This window comes from Beta vulgaris, chromosome 2 (assembly GCF_026745355.1).
Source record: "Beta vulgaris subsp. vulgaris cultivar EL10 chromosome 2, EL10.2, whole genome shotgun sequence".
Taxonomy (NCBI): domain Eukaryota; kingdom Viridiplantae; phylum Streptophyta; class Magnoliopsida; order Caryophyllales; family Amaranthaceae; genus Beta; species Beta vulgaris.
Window position 1 is genome coordinate 725,299 of NC_079203.1, and position 12,999 is coordinate 738,297.

Genomic DNA, 12,999 nt, shown 5'->3' on the forward strand with positions numbered 1-12,999 from the left:
CTCATGTTGCAACTAAATCAGAATAGAGGAAGTATATATGAACTTTTAAACTTGAACTCAACTTATCTAAGTCGTCGTGTGTGACGTTATAAAACATGAATGTAGAAGTTTCTAAAAGTTGAAGTATGTCAATCTATTAGGTCGGCAAACATGTAAAAATATACACCTCTTAAGAAGTTATGCTTTTTATAAAATGAAAGAAGTTGCTTACTTAGATCCCTTGATCAATAGAACTTATAGAAGTGTGTGAAATTATAGTTGCCTTATAGTCCATAGTTGGGAAGTTTCCTAAGAGTTACATAGTTAACAAGATATTTAGGATTTGTTAGCTTCAACTTTTTTTTTATTAGTTAGCATCAACTTATTTATCCAATCTTATTTGAATTGAACTTACTCAACTTATTAGAATTCATCTTATTAGAAATCATTAGAACTTTCAAAGAGTTATTTTAAAAGGTGTTGGAATTTATTAAAACTTTTCTAAATTTATTACTTCCTCTAATTTTTTTAGTACTTGCAATTTTTACTATTTTAAGAAGTTCTCTATTACTTGTAATATTGACAATTATGGTAACACATTGTCTCCATTTCTCTCCTAACACATGATGATATTTCTTTTATCTATCTCTTCACCTTAGTTTTTGTGCAAGTTTTTTGTTGCTTGCAACGTTGTTAGTACTAAAAAAACTGAGGTAATATAACTTATCAAAATTTATAATACTTGAAACTTTTTTTTGTGAAAAATTGAAGTGAACACATCCTTGTTAGATAATCTAAAAAAAAAAAATAGTTGAATGGACCCTAATATTAAGGTGGCCCCATCGGCCCATCTCCATGACCCATGAAACTGGAAGTAGGGATGGCAACGGGTGGGATTTGGGTCGGGTGAGCCATCACCCGCATCCATCACCCAGTTCGATTGACTTTCATCTATCCATTCGTCACTCGCTTTACTCATCACCGAAATTCATCCATCACAATCGGCTGATTCGGGTCGGTCGGGGTGATTAACGGGTGAAAAATCTAAATATCAAATTTAGATTATAAGTATTAAAAAAAATAATATACCCAACTTCCACCTACACATTCCGAAATCATAAATAAATACACCGATGTTTTTAGCATAAAGAAAAGGTGATGTGTTTCACAATAATAAAGTCTCGACAACAATACTTCAACAATACGAGTTTGAACAACAAAAATTAAACGTTTAGTCATTCATTATACTTCAACAAAAAGTGTTTTGTAATTTGTTGGCAAGAATTCAAAATTTATTATAAAAAAAATTTAACGAATGGATAATGGATCAGGTGCTTAATTGGGTGATGGGTGAGAAATAACCACCCGCATCCTACCCGGATCCGTCATACGGTTCACCCGTCACCCGATCTTCATCCATTTATTACGATTTTTCACCCTTTTATTTAAATAGGATGGAGCGGGTTACTGGATATCCACTAGATATTGCATCCCTAGCTAGAAGCTCGAGTGGGTATGAGTCGGATAAAAAAATATACTTCCTCCATTTCAAAGTATTATTTGTGAGATATAAAATATTCTTTTATTGTATTCAATTCGAAACGGAGCAAGTATGTGAATGATTTAATAAGCCTGGAATCTCAAATTAACCATATTATTTTGACTACCATTGAAAATAAAGGTATGGTTTCTTTTTTCGTTTATAGTACTATTTCTTAAAATTTCTTAAATTATTCATTACTCAAAATTTAGTTTGATTTAGGTCTCCAATCTATCAATATCACTTTCGTTGATTGTTAAGTTCGATACATTGTAAATTGTAATTCTCAGTGTTAATCTTAACTATTTGGGGAGATCTTTAATTTTCTACAATTTCAACTTTTCAAATTATTAGATTCATGATGAAAATTCTAGTTCACATGCATAAATTGAGCTGATGGAGAAATCCCTAAATTCAACCTAAGTTTCATCCATGGCATTTATGTAAAATAAATGAAGTAAATTTTGTTTGAAAAAGAAGGTAAAACTAATATTGTTCCATGAAATAGTATAATGTTGTGTAGAAATTAGAAAATAAGAAATGTTATGTAATTTATTTTACAAATTTTGTTCTACCTAGATTGGAAGTAGACAATGTTATGCCTTAAATTTGTGATAGAAGATAAATGTTGTTTCATTTGCCAGGTAGAAGAAATTAAAGTGAAGACTTTGAACTTTTAAAGGGAACTTCAATGATGTTAATTCACAAGGAAAATAAAGTAAGACGAGTATGGAATCGAAGAAGAATGATTTCACAGGTATGAAAGTACTCTACTTAAGAGAATTTAAACCAACAATTTGTTGGGTAATGCACAAAATCTGTTGAATTCAATGAATGATTTTAATTCATTTACTTCCATTGGAGATCATAAAATCTGTTGTATTTCTTGCTTGATGCAGCCAACTGACAAATACTGGGATTTTCGGGGAAGCGAAAAAAATTATATGAAGTATGGAGCATGGGTAGTTGAAGAAAGCATCTCTCTGTTCATGGTAAGGCAAATCCTATTCGCCATTTCTCGGTTGATGATCTTAACAAGATGAATGTAGAAAACATCCTTATTATCGAGAGGGTTTCCGTGACTTGTATCATGGTTTTTGGGAGGGAATAGTTTTATTGGTAAAGAAGCCTGATGTAGCTGACAATAGGAAAGAGTACTTTTTGCGGGAAATAGTGGTTGCCATACAGATGGTTACTCATAATAATGCCCACAAAATATTAGGATGTTGTCTTGAGACTGAATGTCCTGTTCTTGTTTATGAATGGATGTCACATGAACTCTTGAGGGTTGTATACTTGTCGGAGATGAGAATGGCCAAAACAAACAAGTATTAGAGTGGAAGGACAGGCTAAGGATTGTGTGGGAAATATCTCATGTGGTTGCTTATCTTCACACTGCTTTTCCAAGGCCCATCATCTACGGGCACTTGACACCTATGAATGTATTCTTGGACCAGGATAACATTGGCAGATTGTCCGACTTCAGTCTTTCTATATCGATATCAGAGGGGGTGAAGAATTTGTTGAAATAGATCGGATACCAGGGAGTATTGACTATATGGCACCTGAATACCACCATGGCAAAGTAGCAGAGAGTGCAGCTGTGTATTCATTTGGTATGCTTTTTCTCATGCTCTTGACAGGAAAGAAGCCATATGATTATTACACTGATGTGATTCAGGAGAGACATATGATGGAGTGGCTGAGTTACGTACTTGGGTGCAGAATGTTGTAAAAAACAAGCTCATCGGCAACATTGTAGATCCTGCAATTACTAGAACCATAGTAACAACCATTGAAGACCTCCAGCTGAGAGCATCTATAGAGCTCGCAATCAGGTGCATCACAGTAGAAGGAAGCCACGAAGCCACAGACCAACAGTGGTGGGGGTTGCAACTAAGCTCAACAACATGATTACGTCGACTAAGGTAATGACTTTCCTAAACAAGTGTATTTTTTAACATCATTCAGCTTTAAACGTAATTTATGAGAGGTTTTCATTTGTTGTTGAGATATATGTTGAGGGGTGCAGCATTCTCTTCACCTTATTTTTCTGAATTTGTCTGAATTGAATTTATTGGAAAGTATCTGGACTTATCTGAAGTTTAACTTATTGAATCTTATTATAGAATGTGTTAGAACTTATAGTTATTGGAACTTACGGAAACCAATCTGACTCATTAGAACTTACTGGAACCCATTAGAATTTATTAAGACTTTAAACTTTTTTTTGGTGAAGAGAACAATAGATCCTTGCTGCTTTGTGTTTATTCATGAACTATCCTGATTTTCCAATCATGTAGAAAGTTTTATTACTTGCATACACAATTATCTAAACAAAAAAAAAAAAGGCTTGAGAAAGGTTTTTGCCATATGCCTTTCCAAACTAAAGCCTTATACAAGTGTCTCTTACCATAACTAATATTCTAGACTTGGGCTCCTTGGTCACTGTCTTTTCTTTTGTCATATAAGGTAGTGAGGTTCCTATTCACTACAAAAAAAGGCTATTTAGAGTCGGATTTTGAGACGGATATCAAATATGTCACAAAATTTGCAACATTTGCGTCTCATACTCATATTAGAGACGATTACTTAGATTCCCCTCTTTAATTAGAGATGCTTAGATTGATTCCCCTCTCTAATTAGAGATGCTTATATATATTATCTAGATGTTTTTAGTCTCCAACTCGAGCACTTCCTTCTTCCCTAAATATTTAGAGGAGAGAATTACAAACTAGAATATTGCCTTATTTGCTTCCTCCTTCCCTATACTATGTAGATGTTTTTAATCTCCTACCTATGTAATGGAATTTAATGGTATAAAATTACTCCCTCTGTACCTATTTGTTTTTTCTACTTTCTGCATTGGGATGTTCCTCAAAGTTCTTCCTATAAAGAAAATATCCTTATTTGGACAACAAATAGTAAGATAGAACTACTATAGAATAAGAGAGAAGTTACACACTTGGAGAGAAGTTCCAAAAAGTAAGTAAGATAGTTCAAAAAGTGCTTATAGATTGATTTCTTCCTATATTCCTTATAGAAGAACAAATAGGAACGGAAGGAGTACAACCTTATACCAGAACAATGAAGGGGATGTAAAGAGTTTGATACTTTCATTAATTATTGTAGGAAGAGTGCATATACAGAAATTTCCAAGGAAGCAAAGAAAATTTTATAAATAATGAAGCTACTGTACTTGAAGAAAGCATTTCCCTTTTATTGTGATAGAATGAATCCTATCGATTACTTGTAAAGTTGATGAGCTCAACAACATGAATGTGGAGTTATGGCATAAATGTTGTGATTTGTACCAAGGTTCTTGGGAGGGGAGAGCTATTCTGGTAAAGCTACCAGAAAGCGTACTCAAGGGTCCCGCGTCTTCTAATGAAATCCGATTAAAGGTTTCGCGTGAAATTGTGGTACACAGATGGCTTCTCATGATAATGTCCATAAACTACTAGGATGTTGCCTTGAGACTACATTTCCGGTTCTTGTTTATGAGTGGATGGCAGCTAAAACTCTTGAAGATCGTATATTACTCAAAGATGAGAACCATAACAAGCTACCTCTATTAGAGTGGAAGGACAAGCTAAGGATAGCAGGGGAAATATCTCATGTTATATCCGATTGTCACACAGCTTATCATAGGCCTATCATCCTTAGGAACTTTGAACTGGATAGTGTTTTCCTAGACCAAGACAACACTGCAAAATTATCCAACTTCAGTCGTGTTTCTATTCCTATCGATGGGGAATTATTGGTAGCAGATTTTGGAAAAGAGACCAGGTATTCAAAATGGGTGGCACCTGAATATCAACATCCTGGAAGAGTGGCAGAAAGTATAGATGTTTACTCATTTGGCGTGCTTTGGCTTGTGCTCTTGTTTGGAAAGAATGCTATATTGCTAGATACCCATATGAATTTATGTATATGGTCATTGCAATGCTTCAAAGATAACCGCATTAGCGAGATTCTAGGTCCTGCAATTACTAGAAAAGGGGTGTCAGGAATTGAAGACCAGCAGCTGAGTGCATTTATACAGCTCACATTCATGTGTATGGCAAGAGAAGTTTACAGTAGACCAACTATGGTGGAGGTTGCAACTAAGCTCAAGAATATGATTTGATCCTCTGTATCTATCCCTGCTACCAGTCTTTTACAGGTACGTCTTTCAAGTCAAGTGTGTATTTTTCTTCATCTTGCTTAATGCAGTTTATAAGAGGTTTTATTTGTTGATGAGACATATCAATTGACGAGGTTGTTGTGTGTTTTTTTTCATGGATTATTCTGATTCATAACATGTCAAGTTTGTAGTTTACCCGAATTGGCACTTGCAAACAACACCATCCTAGACAACAAAAGGCTTGAGCAAAGTTTTGAATTTGCTTTTTGAATTTTCCGCCTTAAACATGTGTCTATCACTGTAATTAGTTATTTAGATCTCGGGATCCTTGATGATTCTAAATCTTGAGATAGCCGTTTTGCCACTTTGTCATTCCAAATTTTTTGTGTGCATGCTGCACATAAAAAAGGAAAGGGTCAGTATGGTGAGTGAAATAGGAATCAATGATCAGAGAAGCTATAGTAGATGGATGGTATATTGGTATGGGTTTCCAACTTTTTAGCTTTAAAAGTGATATTGAGTTTATTAATGTCATTGATTGATGCAGAGAGAGGACATATACCAGATTTTCAGACGAAGCAGAGAAGACATTTTAAGGAACGAATCTATGGTACTTGCAGAAAGCACTTCCTTGTTTCATGGCAGAGTAGACCCTATACGTTACTTCTCAGTTGATGAACTTAACAACATGAATGTCGAGTTCTATATTAGTGAGGAGTTGTCCATAAACAATCTTGATACGTGGGATACATGGTCATGGCTAAAACATTTTTCATGGTACCGAGGTTTTTGGGAAGGAAGAGCTGTTTTTGTAAGACTATCAAGTGGTATATTTAAGGATCCAACATCTGCTAATAAGTTCTTAAAGATGCTATCGCATGAAATTGTGGTTGCTACACAGATGGCTGCTCATAATAATGTCCATAAACAGACTACTAGGATGTTGCCTTGAGACTAAATTTCCCGTTCTTATTTATGAGTGGATGGCAGCTGAAACTCTTGAAGATTGTATATTACTCAGAGATGAGAACCAAAATAAGCTCCCTCTATTAGAATGGAAGGACAAGCTAAGGATCGCTGTGGGGGTGAGGCTGCAGCGGTGGGGGCTACAGGGTGGAGTGGCTAGGTGGTAGTAGTTATGGAGGAAAAGAAGCAGAGGAGAGAGAGAAGAGAAAACCTATATTTTTCAGGTTACCAACAGGTAAGGGTTCATTTTCAGTAAATACATCTCAAAGGTGGGATCATTCCCAAATTTATGAAAGGTGGAACTGTTTTGGGAGGATCGCTCAAAGGTGGGATTATTCCCATCAAAAAATCTTACTTAAAATGACAAAAAGTGTCCTTGTGTTCTCAACACGTTTTCGATTAACTCATTTAATTTCTTATATAAAACCCACCATATTCAAAGGCGGATAAATCCTTTTTGCTCAACTCATCTAGTTATACCTTGTGACAGCTTGTGTACCTAACATCCTCTTCTAGTCCTCCTTAATAATCCCTCCGGTCTTTATTAGTTTACCCGTTTCTTTTGCACAGAATTTTAGGAGAAATGATATCGTGGGACATAGAAAGAAAGAGAAAAGTTTAATTTATATTAAAGTTGAATGTTTGTGTCATGGAAAGTTAGTGGTTTCATTCCAAAAATAGAAACAAAAGAAATGGGTAAACTAGTAAGAGACATCCAAAAAAGAAATACGGGTAAACTAATAAAGACCGGAGGTAGTATTTCTTAACTTTCTCCATATTTCACTTTAAAAAAAAATAGAGGAAGAAATAGATATTCATACTACATAATTGATAATCCTCACAATTTGCACTGGTTATTAACTATTTCATCTGATTTTTTAGTTGATCTATTTCCTTTGGACATTCTTATCGAGGTACTATTTTGAACCTTTATATCTTTAATTATCAATAAGCAAAAATTATAAAAAGTTAATATTTGGAAAATATACATTGAGACAAATTTAATAAGATCTTACATGATTATAAATTTTTTTCTTAAGTACAAATCATAAAAGATAATCAAAGTACTTTATATAAATAATTTCAAACGTCAAAACGGATCATCTAATAAGAATTGAGGAAGTAGTTTAATTGATGTGATGGGTATGGTGGACCTATGAGTGTAAAATAGAACAATTGTTCCTCTTTATTTGGAAATTTGGACAAGGACCTGTGATTGCGCGTCAATTAATTGACTCCTCAGTCAAGTTTACCGTGTCTGCGCACTTTTCATCCCCACATAAGACTTATTGTCATTAAGAGTATGTCATTAAGGTGCTTGAGTTATCATCAGATAAAAGAAAAGGCGAAGACTCTCAACTTCAAAGGGAATTTCAAACATGGTAGGAACTCGCTTGAAAAAGAAAGTAAGACAAGTATGGAAACGAAGCAGACTCAATTTACAGGTATGAAACTACTACTCCAACTCTAAATATACTTTATCCGTTTTGTTTTAAGGGTTATGCTATATGCAGCCTTCGGGTTGCATATAAGACATAAATACACTACTTAAAATGGAAATAAGTTGTGAATTTATGGAAATTTTTTGCATCAACCGATATAATAATTAATAAATGATCAATTAATGCATTTTATTTCTATTTTTAGCTTCTTATATACAGGCATATAGCTTTTTCCTTGTTTTAAATGCAACAAAGGGTATTGTGAGATATAAAATATTCATTGTTGCATTTAAAACGAAACGGAGGAAGTAATAATGTTGTCCTGAGAATTCATTGCTTGTTAGCAATTCATTATTTATTAATCATCAATTGGAGAACATGAAGTCTGTTGAAATTTATTTGGTTGATGCAGCGATGGAATGAATACTTAATTTTTCGTGGAAGTGAAAAAAATTATATAAGGAATGGAGCATGGGTACTTGAAGAAAGCATAAAGTTGTTTCATGGTAAGGCCAATCCTATTCGCCATTTCTCAGTTGACAATCTCAACAACATGAATGTGGAACGAAAACAGTATTTGCCATATGATTTTCACTACTTGTATCCGTTGCATCCGTTTCGCCGTGGTCTTTGGCAGGGAATAGTTGTATCGGTAAAGATAGCTTATTCATTTCGAAAAAAATTATTGCATGAATTAGTGGTTGCTACACAAATGATTACTCATAATAATGCCCACAAAATATTAGGATGTTGTCTTGAGACTAAATATCCCGTTCTTGTTTATGAATGGGTGGGACCTTGTGAAATTCTTGATGCTCGTATACGTGTTAGATATGAGAATGGCCAAAAGAAATGAGTATTGGAGTGGAAGGACAGGCTAAGGATTGCATGGGAAATTTCTCATGCGGTTGCCTATCTTCACACCGCTTTTGCAAGGCCTATCCTCCACTTGGACTTGAGCCCTCAAAATGTGTTGTTGGACCTGGACAACACTGCCAGATTGTCCGGCTTTAGTCATTCTGAATCAATACCCGAGGGTGAAGAATCTGTGATAACAGAGTTAGGGATATCTGGCCATGTGGCTCCTGAATTTGGTGAGCCTGAATTCAGATATTTCGATCACAAAGTAGCAGAGAGTACGGATGTGTATGCATTTGGCATGCTTTTTACCACGCTCTTGATAGGATATGCTATTGGTATTGGTTATAAAATGAGAACGACTGTGTCAGTTAAAAAGCAGTTGGAATGTGCCATAAAAAACAAGCTCATCAGCAACATTGTAGATCCTGTATCAACCATTGAGGACCTCCAGCTAAGAGCATCTATAGAGCTCGTAAACAGGTGCATCACAGTACAACACTGCAGGCCAACAATGGTGGAGGTTGCAACTGAGCTCAAGAACATGATTAGATTGACTGAGGTAATGTCTTTCTAGACAAGTGTATTTTTTAACATCATTCAACTTTTATTTATAAGATTTATTGCCTAATGGTGCGTTCTCTTTCTCTTATATTTTTTAAATTTTTCTAGACTTACCTAAATAGAATTTATTGAGAATTATCTGGATTTATTTAAACTTATTGGAAGTTATTAAGGTGTTTGAACTTATTGAAACTCACCCAATCTAATTTAAACTTAAGAGAACTTATTAGACCTGAAATAAATAAAAACATTGCACGTGAATAATGCAACAAGCAATCGGAGTCTCTTGTAAGAAAAGAACTAAAGTTTCCAAACATGAACTTCTTTATACAGTTGGATGGCCTTGGTTTTATATATTTTGATGATAACAGTAGTACTTTAGTTGTAAGAAAAACTATACTAGAATTGGATGGTATAGAGTTTGATAATTTCATCAACTGTTGCAGGGAGATTGCATATACAGGAATTTCCAGGGAAGCAAAGAAAATTTTGTAACTAATGAAGCCATCGTACATAAAGAAAGCATTTCCCTTTTTGGTGATAGAGTAAACCCTGTCCGCTACTTCTCAGTTAATGAGCTCAACAATATGAATGTGGAGATACATCACTGTCATAGCTTGCACCATGGTTCTTGGGAAGGGAGAGCTATATTGGTGAAACTACCGGAAAACATACATTGGAATTATTTCACATCTTCTAATGAGATCCGATCAAGGCTTTCACGTGAGATTGTGATTGCTGCACAGATGGGTTTCCACAATAATGTCCCTAAACTACTAGGATGTTGCCTTGAGACTAAAGTTCCAGTTATTGTTTACGAATGGATGCAAAATCTTGAAGATCGTATATTACACAGAGATGAGAACAAACACAAGCTACCTCTATTGGAGTGGAAGGACAGGCTAAGGATTGCGTGGGAAATATCTCATTGTATTTCTTGTCTTCACACAGCTTTTCATAGGCCTATCATATTTAACTGGGAACATCATGATGTTTTCTTGGACCAAGACAACACTCCTAAATTGTCTTTTAGTGTTTCCATTACAGAGGATGAAGAAATTGGCAGAATGGAAAGTCACGAGGTTGTGAAGTCATTTGGCTTGCTTGTTCTTGTTCTCTTGACCGGGAAAACTTCTGAATTTTCATCTAGTGGCGATGGAGAAAGTACAAATTTGACTGATCTGATTAATTGGGTAACCAAAGAAACCACAAAGGACCACATTAATGAGATTTTAGATCCTGCAATGACTAGAATAGGAGTGACAAAAATTGAAGACCACCAGATGAGTGCATCTCTAGAGCTTGCACTCCTGTGCACCGCAGAAGTTTACCTGAGACCACCAATGCAAGAGATTGCAGCTAAGCTCAAGAACATGATCGAATACCCTGAATCGATCCTTACCACCAGCATTTTTGAGGTACGGCTTTCAAGACAATTGTATTGTTACCCTCATCTAACTATAGACGTAATTTACGAAATCAAACACTCTTTTGTGGTAGATATATATCCTTGAAATGATGATACATGGATTTTCTGAATCATGAAGTTTCAAGTGTCTTACTTTACCCAGATTAGTACGTGCGAACATACTATCATTCTAGATGATAAATGGCTTGAGGAAAGTATTATCATTTGCTTTTCTAGATGTTCAGTCTCAAATATGCGTCTTCTATAATACTTCCTTCGTACCTTTAATAGATCTCTCATTTGTTGCTTGCATGGATTCCAAGACCCATATTTGACCATCTATATCTTTTACTATGTGTAAAATGATAACTCGATGGTAACTATATGTACACATTTAAGTGAATCTAACAAAATCCTCATATGATGATAGGACTACAATACTAAGATCTGTGATTAGAAAAAAGTTAGATTTGACTTTGAAAAAAAGCAATAAAATGTCTATTGAAAGACAAAGGGAGCAATTACTTTAATTCTGTTTCTAGAGGTAGCCCTTTTCTGACATTGTCATCCCCTCACTCCATAGGTGTATGTGCATATATTATTTTTAAGAAAGGGGTGGTTCGGTATTATTTTAAGCAAAGCTTCCATATTAGGTGCTTCCTCTCACATATTTTGCACATTTATATTTGCACATTTACATTTTGCTCATTTATGTGACAAAATGTACAAAACATGTGCTTGGAAGCACATAGATTTAGGTGGTCCTGAGAGCACCTAAGATCTGTAATTTTTAAGAAATGAGGGGTGGTATACTAGTATGGTGATCATAAAAGCAAAATATAGAAAAATAATAATAAGAGAAACTCAGTTACTGAAAAAGCACGTAAGGACGGTACGATGACTCAACATAGAGTTTATGAATCTCATTGATTGTTGCAGGGAACAAGAATATACAAGATTTTCCGAGGAAGCGAAGAAAATTTAAAAAAAAACGAAACCATTGTACTTGAAGAAAGCATTTCCTTTCTTGTCGGAGTGGATGACGTCCGCTACTTCTCAATTGATGAGCTTAACAATATGAATGTGGAGCAATCATCTGACAAGATGGTGTCGGATTTGAATAACATAGGTGAGGTAGTTTGTAACTGGAATTGGTACCAAGGCTCTTGGGAAGGGAGAGCTGTTTTGGTAAAGCTATCAGATGGTGTAATACATCGGAATGGAAAATCTGCTAATGAGATCATTGTGAGCCTTTCTCGTGAAATAGTGATAGCTACACACATGGGTACTCATGAGAATGTCCATAAATTACTAGGATGTTGCCTTGAGACTGAATTTCCAGTTCTTGTTTATGAGTGGATAGAAACTTGTCTCGAAGATCGCATAGTACTCAAAGATGATGAGAACCAAAAAAAACTACCTGTATTAGAGTTGAAAGACAGGCTAAGGATTGCATGGGAAATATCTCAACTTCTTTCCTATTTTCACACAGCTTTTCATAGGCCTGTCGTCTACAAGCTACATAAATTCCATATGCCTGCAGTTTTCTTGGACCAGGACAACACTGCCAAGTTGTCTGACTTCCATAATTGTTATCCCATTTCAGTGGGTGAGGAAACTAGTCTAATGGCAGCAAGTGTGTTCTTCTTTGGCCATTTACTTATTTCTCTCTTGACTGCAAAGTCAACGTCTTGGATTTATAACAATATTACGTGGAAAGGCTCCAAAGAGGACCGTATTAGTAAGAATGTAGATCCTGTACTCAGTGAAAATGGAGTGGCAACCACTAAACTGAATGCAGCTATAAAGCTTGCAGTTAGGTGTATAGAAGAAAAAACACACAGAAGGCCAACCATGGTGGATGTCGCAGCCAAGCTCTACAACATGATCAAATCCTCTAAATCAACAACCAGCAGTATCGTGTAAAGACTAAACTCCCATGTCAAATTTGCCCAATTCTACTCCAGAGTTGTCTTACATTTATTTGATCGATTGCATTTATAGTTTATGTTTCCCTTGTCGGTTACCTTAATGTGCAGCAAGACTATAAAAGGCATTAATAATGCTTACAATATTACTCTTTTTCATTGTATTCCACTAAGGCTCCGTTTGGTAG

At 35.2% G+C, this 12,999-nt stretch overlaps 2 protein-coding genes across 2 annotated transcripts; both read left to right on the forward strand.

Moving 5' to 3' along the window:
• The first annotated feature begins 1,793 nt into the window (after positions 1-1,793).
• LOC104905992 (hypothetical protein) lies at positions 1,794-12,975 on the forward strand. The gene is made up of 9 exons (XM_048638046.2): positions 1,794-1,999; positions 2,164-2,276; positions 2,419-3,447; positions 4,652-5,684; positions 6,193-8,056; positions 8,466-8,877; positions 8,911-9,473; positions 9,922-10,893; positions 11,823-12,975. Exons 5-9 carry the CDS (start codon positions 7,991-7,993, stop codon positions 12,807-12,809), a joined length of 3,000 nt encoding a protein of 999 aa, XP_048494003.1. The 5' UTR covers positions 1,794-1,999; positions 2,164-2,276; positions 2,419-3,447; positions 4,652-5,684; positions 6,193-7,990; the 3' UTR covers positions 12,810-12,975.
• LOC130590634 (non-functional pseudokinase ZED1-like) lies at positions 4,950-6,597 on the forward strand. The gene is made up of 2 exons (XM_057393121.1): positions 4,950-5,618; positions 6,193-6,597. Exons 1-2 carry the CDS (start codon positions 4,950-4,952, stop codon positions 6,595-6,597), a joined length of 1,074 nt encoding a protein of 357 aa, XP_057249104.1.
• Positions 12,976-12,999: the final 24 nt, after the last annotated feature.